This window comes from Pseudomyrmex gracilis, unplaced genomic scaffold (assembly GCF_002006095.1).
Source record: "Pseudomyrmex gracilis isolate BER0280 unplaced genomic scaffold, ASM200609v1 scaffold_41, whole genome shotgun sequence".
NCBI lineage: Eukaryota > Metazoa > Arthropoda > Insecta > Hymenoptera > Formicidae > Pseudomyrmex > Pseudomyrmex gracilis.
The window spans coordinates 850,328-876,316 of record NW_018020625.1 but is presented as its reverse complement, the minus strand read 5'-3'; the positions used below and the strand labels follow the sequence as shown (position 1 = coordinate 876,316).

Here is a 25,989-nt window from a genome sequence, read left to right as displayed (position 1 = left end):
TACTGTTCTATATACATATGTAGATTTTTGATTTTGCACAAGTCTCGCTGAGAAAACTTGGTTTTGCTCAAAAACTGTCGCGCGATCTTTAGCTAATCAGAGACGCTGTTTCAACGAGAACGTTCCGTCGAGGTTTTCTTTCATAAGACGCGATACACAATGGTCCAATCGCCTTGGTCGATTTGTCAACTTGACCAATGTGGCACCTACGTCAAAAAAAAGATATCGCTAACCTAATTTCTAGACGCGCTGCCGAGTTGTGATAAATAAAATTTTGTTGAAAAATTTTAACATATTATGTCTTAGTGAAATTGAAATTTTGTTATTCGAAATACTTGTAACACGAACACTGTGGTTGAGTCATAGCTATGTTTATATGCGGTAGACAAAAATGAATATATCATTGTTCCTTTTCGGAATTGTCTATTTTTTGAACGTGGTTGGATTTTCGTACGCGTGGGACGACGATGACTTGGAAGTGTTCGACGTGGTCGAAGAGGTCAATCAAAATTTCTACGATGTGTTGGGCGTTACACAGGTAACTAACTTTCACGCACACGTGGTGTATTTTTAAAAGTATGCTCGAATATATATATGTACGCGTGTGTGTATGTGACAAATACACATAGATATATATATAAATTTTATTTTTTAGACTGTGAACGCGTCGGAGATCAAGAAAGCTTTTAGACGATTGTCGTTGCAATTGCATCCGGATAAAAATCCCGCAGCGGATGCCGAACAACAATTTCGAAAGGTATTATTTTATAAACAGACAAGTGTCAAACTCTGAGAGATTCTTGAGATAGAATTTTAATGCTACTCTTTATTTTACTTTCAGTTAGTTGCCGTTTATGATATTTTAAAAGATTCCGGAAAGCGACAAAAGTACGACAATGTTCTTGTCAATGGTCTACCAAATTGGCGATCAGCTGTGTATTATTACCGTCACGCGCGTAAATTGGGATTACTTGAAATAAGCGGTCTTCTGTTTGTAGTAATCACGATAGGGCAATATATTGTGGCATGGGCGGCTTACTACGAGAAACGACAGACTTGTGTGAGTAAAGTTTCATTACGATTGTACATACATACAATTTTCCCTTAATTCATAATTTTTTTTAAAGCATAAAAATTAGTGTTTGTATCACAATTACAGGTGCAAGTTTTAGGTAGCAAACTTCAAAAGTTGCAAAAGAAAAGTAAGAAGAGCAAAATGGATGTTCCAGATTTAGCTGATTTCTTGGAAAAAATTCCCACACCAACCATGTGGAACACTCTTCCATTTCAGTTACCAAGATGGATAATAGGTTCGATAATAGCTATACCGTCTACTGTGCGATTTATCGCGCAGGTCTTGAAAGAAAGAAAGGAGAGAATAAGACAGGAGGAAGAAGAGGCGTTGTAAGTAAATAAAAACTATTTCTTGCGCGCATGTGTGTGTGTATATAAATGTGTATGTACACTTATGTTATATTATCGTTTCTGCTATCACTTATAAAATCAAATGTGCTAGGGCGCAAGAAAATGAGCAACCTGAACCTGAGGTAACTTCACGCGGACTCAGGAAACGCAGGTCCGGCTTCACACCGCAAGAAAGAAATAGCAGTGGCAATTTCAAAGAAACTACAAAAAAAGAAGACTGCGATTACACAAATCACGTCCACGAAAAGCAAGCGGTATCTGGCGGATTGTGGACTGATAACGACATATTAGAATTAATAAAGTATGTAAAGAAGTATCCCGGCGGGACTCCAGAACGATGGGAGAAAATCGCGAGCGTTATGAATCGCACTGTTGCAGAAGTTACGCACATGGCCAAAAAGGTTACTACTATATTGTATTAAACTTTATTCTTTTTAGTGGAGAGACATGAAAGTTGAGAGATGTATTCGTTATATTAGATAAAAGACGAAGGCTTAAAGCCTGGTGAACCAATAGAGGAAGTTGGTGCGGAAGACAAGCCAAAGAAGATTAAGACTCGCGGTGAGGTCAATACAGTCAACGGTAGTGACTGGAGTCAAGAACAACAAAGGGCGTTAGAAGCAGCCCTCACTAAATATCCTAAAGGTGCATCGATAGACAGGTGGGAGAAAATCGCAAATTGCGTCGAGGGCAAGACGAAGGTATATCAAATATTTTCTTTTTTAATTCCTCGTCTCTTTATAAGCGTATTTTTTGGTAATTTCGTTATGTTTATATTTTTTACAGGAGGAATGCCAAATGCGTTACAGACAATTGGTGGAATTAGTAAAAAAGAAGCAACAAACACAGTAGTTCTTTTCGAATATATATTAAAAAAACGTTTTGATTGTTTGGTGCATTTTTAATATATATATATAGCCAAGAAACATTTTAATAGTCCTGTGAAAAATATTATTATAAATTATGTCCTGAGAGTGCGAGAGCAAAGAAAGTGATATATATATATATATTTCGTGATTACAAAATATCAATTTGTCCCTTTCACAAAAACTTGTAAATTTCTTACATACAGATTATTTTATACAAAATGGTATTTCAGCTGTGTTATAAGATATGTGTACATCTATATATTTATATGCGTCCGTAACAGACTCGCGCGCGCGATTTACTTATAACATAAAAGTATTTAAAAAAAAGTAAATTTAAAAAGAAAAAAGGAAGAATAAATTAAAAACAAATGCAAATGTGAATGTTCCCTACACATGTTGTTTTTGTTAAATATTAATCTCTTTTTCCCCCAATGTATTTTTATTTAATATAAGAAACATTTATTCTCTAAAAAAGGATTGATCATTATTGGAATATTTATTCTCTATATACACAGAGAAATAGCTACTATAGTGTTTATTTGAACTCCAAGAATTTTTAAACAAAGCGAATGTGTGAGTGTGAACACAAAAAATATATATACAATATTTACAATATTGAAGAAGAGAGACACATCGTATCATAGAAATTAAGATTATTTTGACATAATATATAATTCAGTTATTATACATATATGTATAAAATTAGTTTAATTACGTCTCCTGCGAACCCGGGATATTCTCCACGCGTTTGGTTCTTCGTACTTGTTGTAGAGTGGTTCCAGTCTTTGATTCTTCTTAAATTTGCTGAGTTTGGTCGGATCGCTGAATTTAAAGAAAGCAGGCGCAAATTCCACGAGCCACTTTGGATCAATGGTCGTCACCTCTCTCATGTATTCTTTGGTAGTTTGCACCAACTCGTGATAAATGACCCATTCTGGTTGCCGATTGAATAGCGCACTACTAGGATGAATGTACACAACTTGGCTATCAACTAATGTCCTATAACCTTCCTGCGGATCCTTTTTTGCGGCGTTTCTGAAAAATCCCGAGCACACTGCCTTCTGTATGCGTACCGTGTTCTTACCGGCCGACACTACGTCCAACTTGTGTCTGTCCATTATGCCGAGAAGTTGCTTGCGCACGTCTTGGGCACGTTTCAAAGTTCTAATCTGCACAAAGTTCTCGTAACACCAGGCGTTACTCAACTTATTGTTCTTCCACGAATTGTATACCGCCAACAGGGTCAAGTGATCGCCTTCAGGCTGGTTGAACTTGGCCTTTTTCTGATCAGCTAAAGCCTGTTTGTCTTTCGGCCGATAAAAAACATTCTGCACGGACAACATGCTGACGATTGTTAAGATCTCATCAGAACACTGAAGATGAACGCTCATAATGAGCATTTTGGATAGATTCGGTTCTAACGGGAATTCCGCCATTCGTCGGCCTAATCGTGTCAAGAGACCTTCGTTATCAAGAGCGCTTAGACTATGCAACGATTCAAGTGCCATAATCAGCGATTCAACTGGCGGCGCGTCCATAAAATCAAAATGCAGAAGATCGTTGATGCCCATAGTCTTGAGCTGTAACACGGTAGTGGCCAAATTTGTCCGTTGAATTTCTGGAACTGGTGTTGGCAGCATCTCGTCTCTATAGGCTCGTTCGGTATAAAGTCTGTAACATTTGCCGGGACCGGTTCTGCCTGCTCTTCCGCTTCTTTGCTTCGCCGCTGCCTGACTAATCGGCGTTACAATGAGACTGTCCATGCCAGTTTTCGAATTGTAAACTTTCTGCTTAACGAAGCCCGGATCAACCACATAATATATGCCGTCGATTGTCAGGCTGGTTTCAGCAATGTTAGTGGCAATGACGACTTTGCGCGAGCCAGGTGGCGCCGGCTCGAATATTCTGGTTTGCATCTCCGAGGGCAGAGCCGAATATACCGGAAGAATAATCAACTCCGGCACATCCGGGCCGAGTGATTTCATACGCTCGTAAAGAATCTCACATGCCGTGTCAATCTCTTCCTGACCGGTGAGGAAGAGCAGAATGTCACCTGGCGGTTCGCGTAAGTGGATCTGCATGACAGTTATAAGAGCGGCGTCCAGATAGTCCGTCTCCGGTTCTTTTGTGTACATCACCTCGACCTCGAACGTACGACCGGGAATAGTGAATATAGGTGCCTCAAAAAAGTATTGTGAAAATTTGACAGCGTCGAGAGTGGCACTAGTGACGATCAATTTGAGATCTGGTCTACGACCTACCGCCTGCTTCAACAATCCAAACAACACGTCCGTGTGAATTGTGCGCTCGTGCGCTTCGTCAAGCATTATCACAGAATATGTCTTCAAGTCCAGGTCCATTAGACATTCACGTAAAAGCATACCGTCAGTCATGTACTTGATCACGGTCTCTGGTCCGGTACAGTCTTCAAAACGAATTGTGTAACCTACTTCTTGGCCAAGGCAGCATCCAAATTCCTCTGCGACTCTTTTGGCGACACTTATCGTAGCGACACGTCTTGGCTGCGTACAGCCGATTTTACCGCGCGCGGTGAATCCCGTTTCCGCCAGATATTGCGTGATCTGCGTCGTTTTGCCCGAACCTGTCTCCCCGATCACAATCAGAATTTGATTGTCCGTCACCGCTTTTATCAAATCGTCACGCAGCTTGTAAATCGGCAGGCTCTGACGTTGCTCCAACAGCGTCAAATTTGTCTTTTTGCCGAATGATGACTTCTTGCCGCCTATCACGTGTTTCTTCCATTCGGGCAAATCCTGCGTTTGCAACCCAATGCCGCGCATGTTCGCCGCTAACGTACGGCTCTCCGCATCCGGTAACGGATCTATCCAGTTTTTGTTCAAACCGGTAGGGACCGAGTCCATCTCTTGTTCGCGTTGCAGCATCTTCTGTTCCCTGCGTTCCTTCGCCAGAGCGCTCTGCATCATCGCCGCCTGCGCCAGCGAACCATCCGGATTCTTTACTATTCGCACGGGGCTGAGATCGCCCAGTGCTCTGCCATGGCCGTGAAGAAACGGTGGTTCCTCTTCGACAAGCTCGATTTCCACGTCTTCCTCCTCATCGTCTTCCCGCGGTAAGATTCCAGTTTCCATGTCAAATTCCGGCAATTCGCTCCTGTCGATACACGAGGCCGCAAGCATCTGTTTGATCTCCCACTTCTCCGGTGACGACAAACGCTGCACGCGCTTTCTCGAGTACGTCTCGTCCTCGTCGTAGTTGCCCTGAAGCTCCAACAGGGACGTAGGCCTGTCGGGATTACGCAGATGCTTCTCCTCTTCCTCCGCCGTTTTCATAACCACCGGATTTAGATCCTTGCCAGTCTCTTGATCAACGTCTTTCATGCTCAACGATACTTTTTGTCCACTGATGCTGAGAACCTTAACCAAAACCTTTTGACCACGAGTAACCACGTCGCTCGCATTTGCCACTCGACCTTCTCGCCTCAATTGCGAAATATGAACCAGGCCCTCCCACCTTCGCCTGAGACCTTCCAGCTGAACGAAACAGCCAAAGGGCACGATGTTCGCGACTTTACCGGCATAAATTTTACCTACTTCCGGTTCAATGGAGACCGGATCCTCGACAGATCTCGATCGAGATCTGTTGTGTTTCTTCGAGTGTCTTCCGTCTCTACGATCGCGAGACGATTCTTCCCGATCGGAATGTCTCTCCCGTCTTTTGTCGCGAGATCTCGAACGTGCCGATCTGTGTCGCCGTTCCTTCCGATTGGACGATCTCGATCTGTGTCTTCTCCTGTCTCTTGATCTGCTTCTTCTGTCTCGCGATCTGCTTCTCCTGTCTCTCGATCTGCTTCTTCTGTCTCTCGATCTGCTTCTTCTGTCTCTCGATCTGCTTCTACTCCTTTTGCTGCGTTTGTTCTTTTTTTCACTGTGATCATTGTTATTTTTCTCCGTATCCGCAGACTGCTTTTTATTGGCAGCTGCTTCTGCTGCCGCCGCTTCCAGAGTGGCCATAACATCGTTAACGATATCTTCATCTTTCGCGGTGTCCGAATTTCGTGGATCCTCATTTGGTAACGCCAGTGCAGGAAATTTGAGCGCCAATTCGTCTTGTTTGTTCATGGATTTTGATGACTTCTCGGAAGATACTTTTGCAGGTTTCATGTGCTGTATTATCCTGAGAAGATTGGCTATAAAGGAGTCCGAAAACTCTGCTCCCTTTTCAATCAGCACCTTCTTAAACGTTGGAAACGTATTGTTCTCCTCAGCTAGATGTATAATATACTCGGCCAAGTCTTTGTCGTTTATTTCTAAGTGATTTTCCAATTCCGTACATACTTTCGACACCAGAGACAAGTGTTCCAACTTCGTGACCTCTTCCATCTTCAATTCTTTGATGGTACAAAAAAAAAGGTTTCCTAAAACATAACCTCTCAATACTAATTGCGCTCAGAGTTTGATTTTAATTCTTCATACAGAATTCGGTAGTCCGCACTCGGTTACAGAATTCGCTGATAGTTATTTTACTTACGTGAGAAAGTATTCGATTGTGCGAAATCCGGAAACTTCGGGAATCGACGATGAGATACAACACAGCTTTATTTAACACCCAACTTTGGCTTTGCGTTCGGGGAGCACGCTATCAAGCGCTATTGCGTCATTCTGGCCCTGTTCCGTTATTACTGGCGGTATTGAAAAATCTATAGGATACGTCACGTGAACAGGAGGTCTATCTTTGTTTCACATCTAACGAGCAATAAAGACAGAATGATGCTGACAGCGCTGATAGCGCGCTCCCCGAACGCAGCCTTTATATATGTCATTCGATTCCAATCCATAGGTTTGTTTTTTTTTTCCCTGAACTGGCTGCACTAGTTCACAGTCTATCTTTTTTTATCCATATTAGAAAGAAAAAGATAGACTGTGAACTAGTGCAGCCAGTTCAGGGAAAAAAACCTCATGGCTGCGTTCAGAGTTACGCATATGCGCGCATTTTATCTATACTATACGTCACGTGTACTATAGATAAATATCCACTTTACTATCGATATCTCTCAGCAGAACTGAGCGTCGATTCGATATTTCGATTATCGAACGAACATCGTACGTTAGGTTAGGTTAGGGTTAAGTTAGGCCAGGTCAGGTTAGGTTAGGTATAACAACGCGCAACATGTAGAAATCACATCGTGCACAGCTTATGCAAAACATGAGTGAAACAGAATTGCGAGTAGAATTGAGAGAAGCCGCTTTGACGAAGCGAAAAGAGAATCGCGAGTTAACATGGAACAAGAATCGCAAAAATTTAGGAGAGTATCCTCGAGACGAACTGTTTTCCGTTGAGTATATTAACGAAAAAGTAAAGCTTCTAAAAAAACAACGATTATCTCTGGAGGATTACAGATATTTGCCCAATGCTCTTATTCAGGTACGCAGAAGTATTACACAGAAGATAATTACGCAGTTTAGGTATCTCCTGATCATAAATTGTTAATATTTGTAGCTAAGCTGCATAATTACCAACAAAATTATTATAGTAAGTTGTGAGAACAACTAACGCATAAATAATGTTTTATGTTTATATGTGGCATTTATCCAGTCTGAGGAAAATATAAATGCCTTTCTAAAAGTAGATCAGAGTTTATCAAGTTTAATAAGTCATCTTTCGGGTAACGATCCAACTCTTCAATTGTATGCAGCCAATTGCTGCTGTAATATTTCTCTTGGAAACACAAAAGCTTGCACAGCTCTGGGAAAAGCCGTTAGTTCGTATCTGGTTGCCGAGTTGGAAACTCTTAACTATGCATTGTTGGTAAGTTATATACTCGAGTAATATTATGAAAAATTTAAGTCACTTTTTCTAATGTATTACTTTGCAATTTGTTTGGAAACTGAAAGTGTACAGATACATTTTTTATTTTATTTAGGATGTTTGCATTTGGACAATTGGTAATTTAATAGCAGGAAGCAAGAAGGCCTTTGATATTCTACATTCACAGTATTGTTTGAAATACTTGATATTATTGTTGCACAAATCTGACCGCTCTATTCTTTCTTCTGTAATATACGCACTTTTACACTACGTACATGTGGGATTTTATGAGATACCGTAAGTAATATATTTTATTTTTTTTGTATACAGTAGAATAGAAAAATAAGTATAAAATTTGTGTAGGAGAAAGCTCAATATCTTTCTGATCTATTTACAGAGAAAATCAATTGTCAGAGCTTGTACAAGTTCTCATAAAGCCAAATTTTTTATATGAGAGTCCAAATTCGATTTGGTTGTTAGCTTTACTATCTTCTTCAGCAATATGCACTACAAATTTTTATTCCATTCTGCCTCAAGTTGTTGATTATCTTCATTCAACATTTTCATCCAACAATGGAACAGCTCATTGCAGTGAGGTTTGTAATTTCTTTCTTCTGTTATATTTAACAATTCTGGAATTGTTTGTATTAAAATTCACACACATGGAAATTGTATTTTAACTTTTTCTGGTTTAGGTTACAGCATCCATACGTATATTAGCTAACACACTGCATAATTCTTGCGAAGAAGATAAAGTTGATATTCTTCTAAAGAATCCAAAATATTCACAGGAAGATCTATGTCTTTTATTGAATAAATTGTTATGTCATCAATATATACACGTCAGAAAGGAAACTCTCTGGTTAATAGGTTAGTTGGTAATTGCATAGTAATTAATAAGTTCTCAAGAAAGATGTAGGATAAAAGTACAAAATATGTAATTTATTTATAATAAAATTGTTGCAGGAAATTTGTATAATCACAGATCGTCCGGTATTAATGCGAATGTGAGAAATCTTATAGAGTTTTTGCCAAGAATTAATCAGGCTGTTCTCTCAATTAAACATTATGCATAAACACAAACGGATGTTGACAAAAAGGAATCTACGTTCAAGAAAACAAAACACAAGATTGTAAGATTTAAACAAAAGTCTACAATAGTAGCGCACACACAAATTTTTTATACATGTATATAAAATTTTAGAAATTTAATAGAGTTTCTCGTAATAAGGGCAAATCTTATCCTAACTTTCGGATGACGAGAGATATTACTTACTTGGCGACTTACGTACATATGAGAGAAAATGTGTGTCTGGTATATTCTATCAAGTCAATATTCTCTCTTCACAGATACAAATTTTCTTGATGATTCTGAAGAAGAATATCGGGATTTTTCTGTATCTTCTATACATGGCACCTTGACGAAATTGAAGTATATTTGTCCCATCAAATTCGCCGTCGGATGATTGGCAGCTTTTAAGCATTGATAAAGAGCGCTATCGCAAGTACAATGTGATCTGTGAAATAGTGAAATATTTGATTGTTTCGAGAATAACCAGTTTTATATTAATTTTATCAGGTAAATGTATAAACTTCTCTCTCACTTAGTGTACAGTGAATAATTAGTCAAATTATATCGGGTTTGCTGAGCTCGGATTTTTATAGGGCAAAGATCGTGGGTACGACAACACCTGAAAAACACAATTTTATATATTTTAGCTGTTTCCTTTCGTTTTTTTTTTAAATCAAACTTGTAAACAAGTCAGAATTATCATTTGAAAACAACCTGTCTATGTGAGGTAAATCACCTAGATCGTGATAATTTTCGGCTATGTCACCCGTACCGCACCATTTTGTGCCTGGAATACATATTAGATTTTTACCAATAAATAAAATGTTGCGCGCAGAATTAAAAAAGTCACATAAAATTGATTAACCTGGCAAGATACCGGAGAACAGAGTGATCGAGCTCGCAGCTATGCGAGTTCCTCGGCTCAGTGTGTTTGTAGGGTAAGTGGACGTGGTTTCCACTTGGAGACTGTCTATTAGCTCGCACTGTTGCATAAGTCTCGTTATCTCCTGGAAAGACACCATTTGTGGATGTAAAGTCGTAGACAGGTTTTGTAGAACCTGGATAGCTTCGATCGGTTCGCTGAAAGGATCAACAATGCTTTATAAATAAAAATGATAAAACTGTAAATTTTGAAAAAATTGACTTTTTTAAGTTTTGTAATTTAGTAATCTGTGTGCAATCACTTACTATACTTCGATCACATTGCAATCTCGTAATTCGTTATTCGGACCGAGATCGACCACCGCCACTGTTTGTTCGTGATAATACACCGCTCTTATCTCATTACTCACGAGAGCGCTCGGTGTGAGACCGCTTAGTCCTTTGAATGTGCTTCTGAAAAACGTTGGCTGCTGGACGGTCAAGTTGCATATTGACACGACAAGAAAAACCGTCAAGCACACCGAATACATCTTTGCATTATATATATCTTCCGGTCTTCTTTTTTTTATATATTTTTTATATTCTTCATATTTTTTTTTTCTTCTTCTCTTTACAACGTACGTTCAAGTTTATGTCCACAGTGTGCCAAGTTCAATACTCATCCGTGCTTGAATTTTCTAGTTAAATTTCTAAACGCGAGGCACAAAAAAACATTGCTTTCAATTATTTATTGCGAGTCGCGTTCTCTCTCCTTAAAGGAAATTTTGAAAATGTTCACATTACAAATGTATGTTTTATTTATTTGCAGAATATAATATTTGAAAGAAATCTCGAACTTGCGCCGTTTCGCGTTTTATCCGATGTTTTATTTGCCGTATGCTACATTTTTATAAAAATATGATTTATGATTTATCTTGACGGATCTCATCAAAATACCCGTACAAAAACTAGATTTTAAAAAACAAAAAAAAATACGAAAGTTTTATACGTATCAAAATTTGATCGAGAGTCACTGGTCAATTTTTCGGCACGTAACGTACTTAACATGTAAATTTATGATGCACCGGCATATACCAGTCGTACATGAACGGAACGGAATCAACATCGAACTAAAAGTATAAAAGCAATGTGTTTCATGTGCTTCCTTGCCTCCCTCTCTCAATATAACAAAGTATACCTGATACTGCAGTAGATAACGGTGGGGGAAACCTACATTTCAGGGGACTAGGACGAAGAAAGTAGGACGTTACAGTAACACATACGAGTTTATGTAAAAAAAAAAAAAAAAAAAAAAAAAAGTAGAAACTACAAGTTTGTAAAATTCTGTGTACTTCGCGTATAAATTATTATACGTAGTTTAGAAATGTTTTTGCGAAAGAACAGAACTGAGAGAAAGAGCGAAGACACAGAGATTTGTTTACGAATCTTTTTCGTCAATCTGATTACAATTTTTTTTTTTTTTTTCAGGCTACGTGAACAAATGATAAAATTTCACTTTTGTTGTAACTTGCGCGAGGATTGTTTCGCAAACACATCTTGCAATATCACGCACAATATTACACGATGTTGTTTAAAATGGTTATTTCAAAACCTTGGCGAAAGCAGTTTTCTCTAAATTAATAAGTAAGTAAGCTGATGTAAGTCGCGTGGAATTTTTTGTGTGTTAAATAACTATCTTCAACAGCGACCCTGTCTCAGAGAATGGCACGAGGAGTTGGACTTGTTGATTATATTTGCGGAATATTGGCTCCCCGTACGAGTCGTGCTCAACGTAATGCTCATAGGAGTTGCGTTAGACAGTTGCAATCTAACTGGGCACTGTCTATATCCTGTAATGAAAAATGAAAGGGTATTATAGTCATACGACGCATGAGCGGAATGCTACGGTTACGTATAAGCGATTTCAATATTTGATGTGTTTTATAGTACAGGGATCTTTGCATGCCGATAGGTATAATACAAAGCAGAAATTACTTCTTAATATAGCACAAGTATAAAAAAAAAAAACAGTTTGCAAAAACAGTCAATAATAGATATATATACTGTCAATCGTACGACAATATAAATGTGTACAAATAAATTATATATTATGTGTTTTATTATGTGAATTAATTCTTTCTTCTCTGTTGGAGAAAAATATGGGCTTGGAAAAGCTAGAACAACCATATAAGCACATTTCTGCTTGAAATATTTTCTCGCGCTTTCTCTATCCTTAAATATAGCGCAGTTAGAAAAAAAAAAAAAAAGAAAGAAGAGAAATCTGCTTTAAGTACTTGGCAAACGACTCGCATTCAACGCGGAAGCTTTTTCGCGCGAGCATGTTCAGTCAATTTATATCTGATCGGTAAGCGCGAGAAAGGAGAGATGATTCGCGATGAGACGCGAGAAGGGCTCTCTACCGGCGTGATGAGGACCGGAACAATGACAGCACACAGGATTATTGCGCGGTCTGGAACAAAACTCGACGCTGTGCGGCTCGCCGCAGCGGACGCAGCGTGGCAAATGCCGACAATTAGCGGCAACGTGCCAGAAACCTTGGCACCGGTAACATTGCAGCACGCTGTCCGTTGTTTGTGACACGCTCGATGTATCTGAAGAATTACTCCTATCGTCCATCGGCGAACATCGCGAAAGCACATTGGAGGAATACGCGTTACGTACGGTGCCGCTACGCCAGCAGCGTTCCGGGATTGCATTGAAGCGCGCTACTTCAAAGAAGTCCAGACCTTGACGCAGCAAAGCTTCGTAATGATTTGCATCAAGGACCTATCAGAGATAGCAATTTGAATAAATTAATTTTATACATAACGAATGTTCGATAAGTATAACCGTTACGTTGGAAGCGATAATTTTTTGTTATTAAAAATTTTTATTCTATTTTTACTTTTGCTGATAAAAAACAACTGCTTATGATGCAACAGATAAACTTATCAAACGTAGTTAGCAATTAATAGGCGATAAGGAATCGACGAGGACATGTAAAACAGCATTTACTTCTTTTAAAAAATTACTTGCTTTTAACGTAATACATTGTACTGTGTGGTAAAAAAAAACTTCAACAATAAAAAATTATCATTTCTAACTTAACGGTTAGAAGTGTTGCGCAGAAGTGCTTATCGGAAACAATTAGAGGATAATGAGTATAGATAGTGTAGAAAGATATGCGTAAAACTAGTTGTTTACTTCCACTCGAACGTAATGACGTGAACGCTCAATGTTCGCAGGGACGATTCCTTGCTTTTCCAAGGCTGAATATATATCCTGGAGCGGAATAGCCCACGGTACGTCTCGTAAAAGCACGGCTTGACGGTAACGGGAATCTCTCGCCGAGAATCTCGCCACCTGATGATGAAAATCAATTGAAACAACAAAAAATAATACGTTACGTAAACTCATGGCGCACGCACATACTTGCACAGGTCGTCCGAAAACCCGAGCTAAATCGGCACGTTGCAATAGTTTTTCGGCGTCATTTTCTCGAACAAAAGCGGCTATCAAGCCACACGGAGTGTCGGACACACGCCAAGCCGATAGCGGTTCAGAAGCAACGATAGCTTCTTCGAGATGAGACTGCAGCAACTTGCAACAATCTAATCAATTACGAAGCAATATATAACATTGAATCTCTAAAATTGAGATCAACTTTTTATATTCGCCGCTCATTTGCGCTTTGCGCGCAAATTGAGTTTACACGTGTACAATTGATTTACCATAATTTTGATCTTGAAGACTTTTTTGAGCGCACGAAATGTACAAAGAACACGAGAACTGTGTTTCCGGCTCCGTAGGAGAGATTTTATTGTTATTGCGTGACTTAATTGTCGTAAAACCGGAATCTCGTCTATCTGATTGATCAATGTTTTGAGAAGAGTGCGCCTCCATTATACGGACGTACTCGCGCCTATCAAATGTCATGTCATTAGAAATCCAATGCAAAAATGGTTAGTTCAACATAATTTGTAAGTACATAAAAACTCTGATTTGTGTGATACAGGAATAGCGATAACAAAAAAGTTGCATTTTGTTTCGAGAATGAGTTACCTTGTCTTTTATTTCGCCAGTAATAAAACGCGACTCGAGCGTCAAAAGAACCAGGAAGAAAAACATGGTCCATGCTGACGCCGGCCGGACGTCATTCATCGCCAACTATTGTCCGTATCGCTTTAAATTGCCTCACTTCACGATGATGATAATCATTGAATCAGCATAAATGTGCACAATGACCTGAAAGATACGAAACTCAAAAATCTGTCGTATAAACATTCTGTTGTAAAAATTTCAATAATTAAGCAACACTTTGTAAATGTGTCCGTGAACGTTATTATATTATTATTTATATTTTTATGATTATTTATACATGAATGAAAAGAAAACAAATCTGTTTTTAATAAATTATAAACAAATATTTGATTTTAATTTCTGGAAAGAGAAAAACATGTAATTTTTGAAGATTAGTTTGAAGTTTTGTATAAAATCCCCTTGTTAGATTTTATGTTTTGTAATAATACATGCGAGTGCGCGCCCATGGCGGGCGTATTTCATTTTTCACGACTGGTCATGTGACAAAAAACGTCTCAGACGCTCTCTTCAAAGCTTGCATGAACTACGCACAGCAACTCAGTGAATAAAAATGTTTTCTCTGCAATTGACTTGGTTTTGTTCCGTACTGCTATGTGCGCGCGCTGTCTGTCACATTTCTTATATATTGTGGTTCCAACAACGCGTCTGGCATCGACAATCAACGATAGTTAATCGCGAATAATATAATCAACACAAAGTCATCAAAATGATGATGGACTATTTTGTGACGAACAATTCCTTGGCGCCCGCACCTATGGGAATTCAAAGCACAGCGGGTGCTGTGCCTGTGAAGAATGACAAAGGTAATTTGAAGATTTGTATGAGGGTTCAAAATTAAATTCAAATAGGTTATCTTCAATAGATTGTGTTATTTTACATTTTAAGAAAATGTTACGTGTTTACAGGCGAATTGTCTATGAAAAAGGTGAAGGTGCATCGTTATGTCTCGGGCAAACGACCAAATTACGCGGCGGTGAGTTCGGACGAGGAATCGGAAGAGGAGGATTTTCTGGAGAAGCGAGTGCACAAAACTTACGACGATAACGAAGTTGTCACCGAGATCAGCGCTCACTCGCACTCGAGAAATCGAGACGAAGACGATCCGCGTTTACGTAGATTGACGCGACAACAGAAGGAGGCGCAGACCGAGATACGCACGGAAAGACACAGACACATTCACGAGCCCGAATTGATCGAGATCGAGTTGGAGAGAACGCGAGAGAGGATCAAATTGGAGAGCTCGGATTCGTCGGAGGACGAGGAATTGTCAGATTCGGAAATAGAAAAACGACGGGAGGCTCTCAAGCAGCGAGTGCTTTCGAAAAAGGAAGCGGAGGAAGAATTGATAGAGGGCGAGGAAGAGGAGAGAACGGGCGACAGTTCGGACGAGAGCTCGGAATACGAGGAGTACACAGACTCGGAGGAGGAGACCGGGCCCCGATTGAAACCCGTGTTTGTTCGTAAAAAAGACAGAATCACGGTGATGGAGAAGGAGAAGGAAGCGATGCGGCAGAAGCAAGCGGAGGTGGAAGCTAAAAAACTGGCTGAGGAACGGAAGAGACAGACTCTGAGAATGGTGGAGGAAGCGGTGCGTAAGGAGACGCAGATGGGCAACAAAGGTAACAGCGAGCAAGAAAGCAAACTGAACGACGTTTGCACGGACGATGAGAACGACGAGGTGGAGTACGAGGCTTGGAAGCTACGCGAGTTGAAGAGGATAAAGCGAGATCGCGAGGAAAGGGAACAACTCGAGAAGGAACGTTTGGAAATCGAGCGTATTCGCAACATGACGGAGGAGGAACGAAGACAAGAGGCGCGATTGAATCCGAAGATAATCACCAACAAAGCGGCCAAAGGAAAGTACAAATTCTTGCAGAAGTACTATCATCGCGGCGCGTTCTATTTGGACAAGGACGACTCCATATTCAAACGCGACTTTTCCGGCGCGACCTTGGAGGATCACTTCGACAAGACAATTTTGCCGAAGGTCATGCAAGTGAAGAACTTCGGACGTAGCGGTAGAACCAAGTACACTCACTTGGTGGATCAGGACACCACGCTGTTCGATTCGCCTTGGATATCGGAAACCGCGCAAAATCTCAAATTTCACAACAATCAAGCGGCCGGAATGAAACAAGTTTTCGATCGACCTTCATTGAAAAAAAGAAAAGCTGAAAATTGAACAATTCGAATACATCAATAATTGTTTAATGGCACTTTATGTTGTTCTTTTTCTTTTTTTCCAGCATAATATTACATATCACAAGATTATAATTTATACATAATTTTATCTTAAATTTAACATATCGCTTGCAAATATACAAATTCACAGAGAAAAAAACAAATTTCATACGTGATCGAATAATTGACATCAACTTTGAGCGGTATCAAAGCGCGATCTGTAAAAACGTATTTTATTGCATTAACATATTGGTTCTTCTCTCAATTGTCTCAACTTCTGGAAGTTGCGGAATCGATCGGTAACATTGAGACTGATCGAGACCGCATCGTACATAAATTTTTCTCTTCGCAATCCCTTCTCATATTTGTTCTGTCTGCTAGTTAAGAAAAAACCAGCAGTCAAAAGCGAGTGGAAATGAAACAAAATTGATTAATTTCCAATCTCAAATACTGTATTTTGTGCTACGTGACTTTTATGTAGTCATATTTCAAATTTATAAAAATATAGCATATAAACATGCAATAATAACAATAATAATAATAGTAGTAGTAGTGTAGTAATACAATAATAACAATAATAATTATCATCTTTTTTTCAATAAATGCCGTATAAACATGTAAATAATAATAATGTCAGCGGACTTTTTGCTGGCGCACGAGCATAATGGGAAACATGTATAAAAAGTTGATCTGTTTTTAACATTCTGCTCGGATATACTGGCAATCTGTTGAGATAAACAATTATCTTTTTATTTCTCTTGTCTCAATCTTTTTAACGCCTGTTTCGCCGCGGCGCATTTAGCTTGTTTTTTATTACTTCCAAAACCATAGAAAATCTTCTCTTTTCCGGCAACAATTATTCTTAAAGGCACCATAATTACGCTAGTGCCTTCAACCGATGTCGCTTCTCTGTAATCAATATAATAAATTACACGTTTACGAGAGTAAAAGAGAACAAATGTTATTAGAATAAAAGTAAATATAAATAGTCATCGCGCGATATAAAAGCGTGAAAACTTTTGCATTTTGAACCAAACTCGCGAGACAATTGATTTAGTTTTTTGCGAAAAGTGTTTTCAAGTAGATCTCAATCGTGTACCGCGAGTTTAGCTCATTCTGAAACTCATGAAAACAAAGTTAATTTTTTTTTTCGATCAACTGTACAAAATTGTAAATAAAAACAAAAAAATATAACAATTATACTTACAAAAACTTAGGGCGAGCATCCGTGGTTTCGTGTATCACGCGTACTGGCTGTTTAGGAACGTTTCTGCTAAATTCCTCTGTAAAAAGAAAACACAAGTTAATAATAATATATACTTTTGTAAATATTACGTACGTGTTTCTTACCAATTTCTTTGTGCATAACAGAATAGACAATTTCCCAAACTTTTGTTAGATTTTTCCCGGTATCGAGATAAATCGCTCCGACTAAAGACTCAAATATATCTCCGAGAGCTTTCGGAACATCAACATATTCTGCTATATTGCAGTCGTCTTCTTCGAGTAACACGTACAATAGCTGTATTTAAAAAATAAAAAAAAAAGAAATTAATTTATAATTAAGATTATGTAATAAGATATAGTTATGTACCTTTCTTATACCGTTAATATATTTTTTCACGTACCTCATCGTTAACTATATAATCTCGCTCTTCTTGGAATTTCACAAAGCGATCTATTGCTTCGTGTAATACTGGAGCATACGCTAACAAGCAGGTATGTAAACCGTATCGTACGGACAAACAAGCAAATGTTATGTTGTTGACCAGGGCGGATCTCAGGTCAGTGAGTTCGCCAGGGGTCAAACCTCCACAGTTTTCATAAATATAACATGTAATTAAGAAATCTGAAATAATTAAAATAAAAAAAAAAAAAAAAGAATACAGATTTATTTTCCGTTGCAAAATTTACACAAAGAAAACAAACTCGAAAAAAATTGTGCACACACATTGCAACAACAAATTGTCATATTTACCTAAAACAGCGTCCCCGAGAAATTCCAATCTTTGGTAACAATCGGTTGATTTGTTGGCTGTGTAAGACGGGTGCGAGAATGCCTAAATAAAAAAAATAAAAAATAATCTTATGATTCGGATATATAAAAATATCTCAATGTTTTGCTACATTGTGTAGATACACGAAAATTACGCGTGCAATAAGTTAAATATGAAACGTACGATGAATCACGGATGTGATTGAAGAATATAATAAATTAACTAAAAAATAAATGAATTGCAAATGCGCGCTTTTAGCGAACGAAGATTACCTGCAGCAAGAGAGCTCGATCTTTAAATTTGTAATTGAACCGCGTTTCCAAAGCCGTTGCCCATGGCATGTGGAGAGCAAGATTCTCAGTGTAATACACGGGTTTGAGCGGAGTTGTGTTCAGTAATATGTCTATGTTAATGTCCGGTAATATTTCGAACCATTTGAGTAACGTTGCGGCGCCTACTATGCCGTTGCTCTAATAAATAAAGAATTCCTTTAGCGTTTCACTTGTCACATAGCGTTAATTTGTTAACGCTATCATTTTTTTTTATCCATTATGAGATATTTATAATTTAACTTAAAAATGTATAAATTTTTTTTTACTTACCCTGAGATAAACGCCAATTAACGCCTCTACCGAGTCTGCTACGGTTTTATCGGACAGAATTTGAACACCGAGATAATGTTCGAACCCGGTTTGCGTGTCCCCTTTGTCCCAACCGCTCACTATTTGCTGAATTGAATTTTGCGTATCCTCGCTCGTGTGTCCGGAAAATCTTTCTTCCTCCGGTATTCGAAGTTCGTACAACACGTTCGGCGCCACCGAATCCTCGAGTAATTGCGCTTGCAATAAGCGTGGCACCGTGTAAGCGGGTGCAATAAAATTGCTCCTAGGCACAAAGGCATCGTTCTTTATGCGACCCGGAATATTTTTTTTAGCGCCACAGTAATAAAGATTACGATTGCCAATTATCTTTCCCTTGATCGCTGTCAGGTAGCCCTCGCTGAAATACGGGAATTTATGAAATAAATAAAGCGACGTGGCGAACTTCAGATAGGAATCGCCCAAGGTTTCCAAACGTTCCAGATCGAACATGTCTATGCCGAGTTTGGTGGTAAGTGCCTGAAATTCGATAAAAACAAAAAATTTTTGATATCCTAATTTGATATAACATAAGTGACAGTCTAATATATTCACTACTGGCATGTTTACTCGCACTTGCGGCAGATCACGTGTGACATATAAAATACGAGAAATAAACTTACATGCATGATCTCTATCGCACTAGGACCATGTACGTGAGACATTCCCTCAAACGACAACATTGTCAACGACGGCGTTGATATCACTTGTCTTGCTATATATTGCCCGATATTATTGTTCATACTTTTCTGTCTCTATAAACATTATTGTTTGAAAAATGTGAAATTTTTTATATACATGTATCGTATTGTTGCTCACCTGAAGATTATTATTTTCTTTACTTCTTGTAAACATAAAATAATTATAATATTTAATATCGATCATTTGAATATGTTCTATGTTGCGGTATAAATCCTGAGGTTCTTGATCTTCGCACGGATTACAATCTGTCGACGCAATAGGAAACAAAAATGTATTGAATGACGGAAAAACGACATCTCAGAATCCCACAGAAAAAAATGCGAATATTAATGGAATTTATATCAATAGATACAAGATGAAATATGTCGCTGTGATCTTTATTTTATATACACATACCACCTGATTCGTACACATTATTTAGATCCAGTAGGTCCAATGGTACTCTTTCAATCGAATCATCTAACGTTAAGTCCGATTCATTGATAGAATCGTCATCCTTTAATATTTCAACATCTGTCTCTAATGTTAATGCTAAACATTCTTGTCCCGCCAATGTTCCCAAGTAGGTCTCTTTTGTAATAATTTGTCTCAAGTCTTCCGCGATCAAAAGCTGAGAGAGTCTGTGAAGAATAGACGGCAACGTGGTCGCCTTCAGCCAGTATAAAGCTGGAAAGTTTATTTTCCAACAGAGTTCCGGTATCAAATGCTCTTGAAGATCCTCCACCGTGTCGTCTGCTTTCTTATACTTCGCCTGTTTGCCAGCTGATTTTCTACGAATTGCGCGCAAGTTCATTACAATTTTACGCGCAAAGAGATATGTGTCAGCGTTAAAATTATTTTTTTAACAAGTAAAATTATATACCTCGGTTTTATGTAGTCAATTTTCACTGGTATCGGTTTTACCTCCAACATCGCTTGTTGCAAATTTTCTATACGTAACCCGTGCTTTTCTCTGTAATAATGCGTGTAAGTGTCAAAGTCTTCATTAGGGAAAGGTGATTCGGGAGTGAGATCGTCACACACATGTGTAACTATGTAAACATTCGCCGATCCCCTGTAAGTTGGAGTGACTAAAGCCAAGTCGTAATCGCTAGTTTTGAAGCAAAAAGGCTTGGAAGGCATAATTCGATCTAAATGTTGATATGTCCCAACAACGTCCCAATTTATGTTTTGATTATCGTCCACTGAAACATTAGAAAAATAAAATTATCTTATCAAATATATAATATATACGCAACATTATATATTATTATAAGATCAAGCAACTCAACACGCACACATATATACATATATGTGTGTGTGTATATATATATACTTACACGGAACAATTAGAAAGGAATTTTCAAGATTATCATTATCGAAGATCATAAAGCATTTAATAACAGGAATGATTTCGCTAAACAATAAGAAATGAAATTTTCTTAGCATTTCAATTTCTTTTTCGCTTAATGTCATCGTTGAATGATTAGATTTTATATCGACATTTAAATTTCCATCCTTCATAAAAAGCGGAAAAGTTGGTATCTAACAAAGTGTGCGAAAGAAAACAATTGCAATTTTAAATAGCACATATACATTATAATAACAACTAGTTTCTTATAATAATTGCAAATATTTCTACCAGCGGCATTTTTGTTGTGGAAAGGATACCAAATCCGCTTTTGTTTCTAAGTAGTTCGTAGAAAACCACACGTCTATTGTCGTAATCCATCACAGAATATGTGGGAATACAATGGAGAATGTGAAGATATAATTGTTTGGAAGACTTTGGAAATGCTCCATATAATACTGTTGGATACTGCACGGGCAACATTTTTAATCAATTTTTCATTAAATAAACAGAAAATAATGAATTGTAAATAGTTAAGAGATATATATCACAACATTAACATTATGTACGATCTCTCATTTCTGTAAAAATGTTCACTTGCCTCCAATTTATGTTCCCGACGTTTTTTATACGTGCCAGGAACATTTGAATAATCTTTTTCGTCTATCCAGTTTGGAAATAAGGAAGAATCTGTCAGATTTAATATAGTGTTTGGACATACGGGCCGTAATTCGTTGGTCAGTGCGCCTATCTCGTGCAATTTTTTGCAGGCCTTCATAGCGACAGATCGTTTAGCACCATTTATGCTACTCATATAATCACCTACGACTTCGGTTTTCAGAGGTGATATTGACGGAAGTCGGAGAGATACCTAAATTCAAATTCGTTCAATAAACGCTGTGTCCTATATAAAAAAAAGTCATTTGGACCGAGAAGTGCGCGTTTTGGAGCAGAATGTATCGCATCTATTGTTGCCTCTTTTCCGCGTAGCCGATTAGTTGATTGGTTGATCGAGTCGAATCGAATCGGTAAGATCGAGAGAGTAAATAATGAAAATATATATAATATAATATATATAATATTCTCTTTTTTACCCTTTTCCCTGTCACTTGACTTTAGTCACGTGTTGTTTTTCCACTTCTCTCTTTTACTATTTTTTGAGTTTGATTTTCATGCGTTATTTCTGACATTTCTCATATGTGTATTATATGGTTTATAAGACGTATATACTATCTGTCATCGCGGTGACAGGTTGTATTCACACAACACGTTAAATAAAAATAACAATAGCGCGCGCCTGTGTTGTGCTAGTTTTTGTAAAAAGCAAACAATTTGGTATAATAGTTGCAGTACCTTAAACGTTGGAGGATCTGAAGACTCGTTCTTGTATAACTTCCAAGTGGGGACCAATTGAACAAACTTAGATGACATTAGCGTAGAGCAATATGAATTTATCAAGATAACCGCGGCCGTAGCCGTAAGAGAAGTTATTATTGTATCATCTCGCTTTACAATATACGGTTCAATCTCATATGAATACAAAACGTTTGTAATATCATCCTCAGTAGGCAATGAGCGCAGATCACTTTGTCCTATCAAACTCTGGAAGACGTAAAGAGAATTAAAAAAAAACAAAAATATATTATGTGTTAACATATTTTATATATATTGTATATTTTAGAATTATATATGTGTAATACAAACATTTACATATAAGAAAGTAGATGTTTACCGATTTTAGTCGTGTTTCTGTATATTTGTAATATTCATATTTTTTAAGAAAAGAAACATCATTATTTGGCATCAAGACAACATAATGACTCATATTGTGACGTGCACGTCCTTTACTTTGAACATACGCTCTAAAATCCGTAGGAAGATCATATCGTATTATCAATGTGCAAGCTGGTATGTCCACACCTTCATCGATAACATCAGTTGCTACGATGCAATTTGACAAACCAGTTCTAAATCTGCAGAAACGTATTTTTTCCAGTTAAAATTGCGTCTCTCGAAAATTAAATCAAATTGGTTATTATTCACTTTTTTGGTTTCCAATAGTGTAGGAAAAAATATCAGCTTTTAATGAGAAAACTTGGCTTTTTAAAAAAAAAAAAAAATCCACAAGTTACTAATATTAAACAATATTGCTTCAAAACAGTAAAGAGTCAGAGTTAATACCTTTTCAATACTTCTTTATTCCATTTTGCGATGTATGAAGATTCTAAAGCTTGTTTGTACGGATTATTTTGGAATCCAAGTATATAATCAGGCTTTAGAAAACTGAATTGCTCATCATACGCGGACAGGTTCTAAAACATATAATTTTCTTGTAATAACATATTATTTGTAATTTCTTATATTATGAATTTTGCATTACTTCAAAAAGCTTATATAACATCGACGACAATTATTAATTATAAATTACTACTTAGTCATAAGTACTTAAATAAAACAAGATATAAAAAGTAATATACTCACGATTAATATGTGATATATCACTTGTACCGTAAATCTCTCTTTGACAAAAATAATACAACAAAATTCTTGGTTTTTCGACATTTCTTCCTTAAACTTTTTCAATGTATCAAATAACTTGTGAATTTGATCGGAAGTAAATCTGAAAATTTTATATTATTTTAAAAAAATACACATATTTGGTAATGTCGGTTTTAATTTAAAATTATTTTTGTTTTGACATTATTTTATACTAACTTATATAGTTGGTCCAATTCTGTAAAATTCTTCATTTCATTTTCAAATAATTTCATCATACACATCACTTGTGTAATTAAATAATCCAGAACGACATTTACTGTCTGAAATAATTAATAAATCATTAAAATTAAGAGATTAAAAATTACGAATAAATGCAAGCTGGTGTAAGTCATCAGAAAAATCTTATTAATAATTCTAGTCAAGAGTTACACACTCACCGCATCATCACTGTTTTTTCTCAAACATTCCAGTTGAATTATATGTATCAGAGCTGACTTACTACCGCCATAAATGCCTATAAGTAAAAAAATTAAATAGAATCTTAAATAGAATCTTATGCACATTGAGTATCTATTAAAAACATCCAGTGAAAAGTATATAAGACCACACACACAGTAATAAATAATCAAAAGCATATCACAAAAGTTTAGTATTCTCGAAATATAAAAATAATAGTATGAAAATAAAGTGACTACCTGCTTGCTTAGCAACCAATCCTATGTCACGTATAATGGACTCGAATTTGGAACATTTTGTTTTAGGCCGAAATTCTGGAGCAGACTCATAGTAAATTAAATCGATAGAAAAAGTTAAATTTTTCAATATATTTGAAGATTCTTCCGTCATCAAATTAATTTTTTCTACCATTGCAGGAATTTTATACTCCTCATATTTGACAATAAATTCTTTTGGATTTGTACAAAAGCCTTGAACAGAATTTGTTGAATCAACAGTCGCTACCTTTGCTTGAAATGTTATTTCTAAAGTCTGTAAAAAAAAAATACGAGAACACTCTGAAACTTCATTGTGAACATCAAATTAAAGAGAAAAGAGAAAATAAGATTACATATTATAATAACGCTTATACGTGCACGATAATAATATAATAAAAGTCTTTACCCTGATTGTACTCTCAATTTTATCTAACTTTACATTAGCATTTAATAATGTTCCTGACATGGCCAACACTCTAGGCTGATGCTCTTTTGGACAATCCTCAAATCGTTGCATGATTTGTCTCATGGGATGGTTACAAACAGCTCGATGACATTCATCAAATATAATTAAGTTTACTTTATCTAATGTCATAAACCCATGCAGAAGTAAATCCACAAAAATCTGTGAAGTCATTACTAGAACCTAGATTATATTACATTCCATTTAGTAGCCAAATCAAAAACTATTGCATTTAGTTGGATCAAAACTATTATGTGTAAATCTAATAGTACTTGATTGTTTTCTATTTCAGTTATCCATTTATCTTTGCTCCAAAAATCTACATGCATATCTCCACTATAACCATTGCAAGTTAATCCTGAATGTCTTCTTAAATATTCTGTTTGTTGTATCACCAAGACAACTGTATTTACAATATATATACTTCGTTTTCCACCTTCGTTATAAGGTCTAAAATGAACAGAAAAACCTTTTTTTTATATTACATTAATAAAGCATATAAAGTATATAAGTAATAACATGAGATGTTGTAATCAAAAAGACACATGTATCAATTGCAAATATTACGTGCAAAAGAAGAAACATACATGTGTAAATCTTTACTCAAATACTTCAGAAGCATAACAGCGATATAGGTTTTCCCTCCACCAGTTGGCAAATAAATAATTGTGTTATTCTGTATCGCTCTCTCATATAAATCAATTTGATATGCCCTTGGTGTAAACTCATTGTTGGACTGACTATCGTTTGTTGACTCCATGAGTGTTTTTGTGTACTTGCCTACGTGTAAAATCAAGGCGCATCGTTACGTGTATGCTCATATAAGATAAACAACAAAATCTAAACTCCTGTATCTAGTTCCTTGACACAACAATAAAAAAAAACAGTATTCTTGTCAAAATAAATAATAATATACCTTCTATCTTGTATAAAATTTAGTAGGCTCATATAAATGTGCGTTGTCGGCACGTATATGTTCCCTCTTTTTGGTCAATTGTTACACTTCGCACAATCTATCTCCAACAAAACTTATCGAGCAATAAAAAAAAAAAAAAACAAACGAAACAGTCGAACGATCCACCTTTGCAAGCTCTCACAGGATCAAATTTCCTCATATCCTGCAACTAGATATCCGACACGACAGACACATAGTCCGGGGGCATTCCCGTTTGATCTTAAAAATCATAAATATTGCACAATGTGTGCCAACACCTACGTAAAAATTTCATATCTATCAAATATTGGCAGCACTTTCGCAAACTACTTAATAAAACGAGAGAATTTGATTGGACGCACATAGAAATAATAAATGCACACCAATCGAAACTTTAAATGATTACTATGGGTGCGT

The 25,989-nt window shown here is 37.0% G+C and overlaps 7 protein-coding genes across 13 annotated transcripts; 3 read left to right on the top strand and 4 right to left on the bottom strand.

Moving 5' to 3' along the window:
* The first annotated feature begins 58 nt into the window (after positions 1-58).
* LOC109852976 (dnaJ homolog subfamily C member 1-like) lies at positions 59-2,618 on the top strand. The gene is made up of 7 exons (XM_020424646.1): positions 59-538; positions 656-757; positions 842-1,060; positions 1,160-1,404; positions 1,517-1,826; positions 1,905-2,126; positions 2,212-2,618. The coding sequence occupies exons 1-7, from the start codon at positions 392-394 to the stop codon at positions 2,275-2,277; spliced, it is 1,311 nt and encodes a 436-aa protein (XP_020280235.1). The 5' UTR covers positions 59-391; the 3' UTR covers positions 2,278-2,618.
* Positions 2,619-2,652: 34 nt separating this feature from the next.
* LOC109852990 (ATP-dependent RNA helicase DHX8) lies at positions 2,653-6,973 on the bottom strand. Its single transcript, XM_020424669.1, has 2 exons — positions 6,804-6,973; positions 2,653-6,690 (listed from the first exon to the last, which is right to left on the bottom strand). The coding sequence occupies exon 2, from the start codon at positions 6,653-6,655 to the stop codon at positions 3,002-3,004; it is 3,654 nt and encodes a 1,217-aa protein (XP_020280258.1). The 5' UTR covers positions 6,656-6,690; positions 6,804-6,973; the 3' UTR covers positions 2,653-3,001.
* A 446-nt stretch (positions 6,974-7,419) lies between these two features.
* LOC109852970 lies at positions 7,420-9,179 on the top strand. Its single transcript, XM_020424636.1, has 6 exons — positions 7,420-7,697; positions 7,869-8,081; positions 8,197-8,378; positions 8,479-8,677; positions 8,777-8,951; positions 9,048-9,179. The coding sequence occupies exons 1-6, from the start codon at positions 7,470-7,472 to the stop codon at positions 9,155-9,157; spliced, it is 1,107 nt and encodes a 368-aa protein (XP_020280225.1). The 5' UTR covers positions 7,420-7,469; the 3' UTR covers positions 9,158-9,179.
* LOC109852972 lies at positions 8,627-11,509 on the bottom strand. Of its 5 annotated transcripts, none has more exons than XM_020424642.1 (6): positions 10,342-11,509; positions 10,019-10,233; positions 9,868-9,940; positions 9,686-9,772; positions 9,374-9,598; positions 8,627-8,713 (listed from the first exon to the last, which is right to left on the bottom strand). In XM_020424642.1, exons 1-5 carry the CDS (start codon positions 10,563-10,565, stop codon positions 9,412-9,414), a joined length of 786 nt encoding a protein of 261 aa, XP_020280231.1. In that variant the 5' UTR covers positions 10,566-11,509; the 3' UTR covers positions 8,627-8,713; positions 9,374-9,411. The 5 variants fall into 5 exon arrangements, 3 of the variants coding, with proteins under 3 accessions (XP_020280231.1, XP_020280230.1, XP_020280232.1); XR_002250066.1 differs by having other exon boundaries at positions 8,630-8,713; positions 9,358-9,598; XR_002250065.1 differs by lacking the exon at positions 8,627-8,713 and adding an exon at positions 9,095-9,185 and having other exon boundaries at positions 9,358-9,598.
* A 192-nt stretch (positions 11,510-11,701) lies between these two features.
* Positions 11,702-14,165, bottom strand: LOC109852971. 3 transcript variants are annotated; one of them, XM_020424639.1, is made up of 6 exons: positions 14,077-14,165; positions 13,746-13,936; positions 13,447-13,625; positions 13,219-13,377; positions 12,435-12,801; positions 11,702-11,864 (listed from the first exon to the last, which is right to left on the bottom strand). In XM_020424639.1, exons 2-6 carry the CDS (start codon positions 13,915-13,917, stop codon positions 11,713-11,715), a joined length of 1,029 nt encoding a protein of 342 aa, XP_020280228.1. In that variant the 5' UTR covers positions 13,918-13,936; positions 14,077-14,165; the 3' UTR covers positions 11,702-11,712. The 3 variants fall into 3 exon arrangements, with proteins under 3 accessions (XP_020280228.1, XP_020280229.1, XP_020280227.1); XM_020424640.1 differs by lacking the exon at positions 13,746-13,936; XM_020424638.1 differs by lacking the exon at positions 14,077-14,165 and having other exon boundaries at positions 13,746-13,988.
* A 570-nt stretch (positions 14,166-14,735) lies between these two features.
* On the top strand, positions 14,736-16,386 carry LOC109852999 (microfibrillar-associated protein 1). Its single transcript, XM_020424688.1, has 2 exons — positions 14,736-14,918; positions 15,021-16,386. Exons 1-2 carry the CDS (start codon positions 14,822-14,824, stop codon positions 16,295-16,297), a joined length of 1,374 nt encoding a protein of 457 aa, XP_020280277.1. The 5' UTR covers positions 14,736-14,821; the 3' UTR covers positions 16,298-16,386.
* Positions 16,387-16,855: 469 nt separating this feature from the next.
* LOC109852998 (endoribonuclease Dicer) lies at positions 16,856-25,979 on the bottom strand. The gene is made up of 25 exons (XM_020424687.1): positions 25,555-25,979; positions 25,226-25,418; positions 24,911-25,088; positions 24,582-24,821; positions 24,158-24,449; positions 23,900-23,976; positions 23,679-23,782; positions 23,445-23,583; positions 23,145-23,275; positions 22,696-22,936; positions 22,317-22,565; positions 21,565-21,834; positions 21,255-21,431; positions 20,953-21,157; positions 20,496-20,817; positions 20,030-20,403; positions 19,751-19,878; positions 19,555-19,686; positions 18,896-19,411; positions 18,566-18,763; positions 18,275-18,356; positions 17,925-18,145; positions 17,647-17,818; positions 17,504-17,579; positions 16,856-17,205 (listed from the first exon to the last, which is right to left on the bottom strand). Exons 2-25 carry the CDS (start codon positions 25,396-25,398, stop codon positions 17,046-17,048), a joined length of 4,857 nt encoding a protein of 1,618 aa, XP_020280276.1. The 5' UTR covers positions 25,399-25,418; positions 25,555-25,979; the 3' UTR covers positions 16,856-17,045.
* Positions 25,980-25,989: the final 10 nt, after the last annotated feature.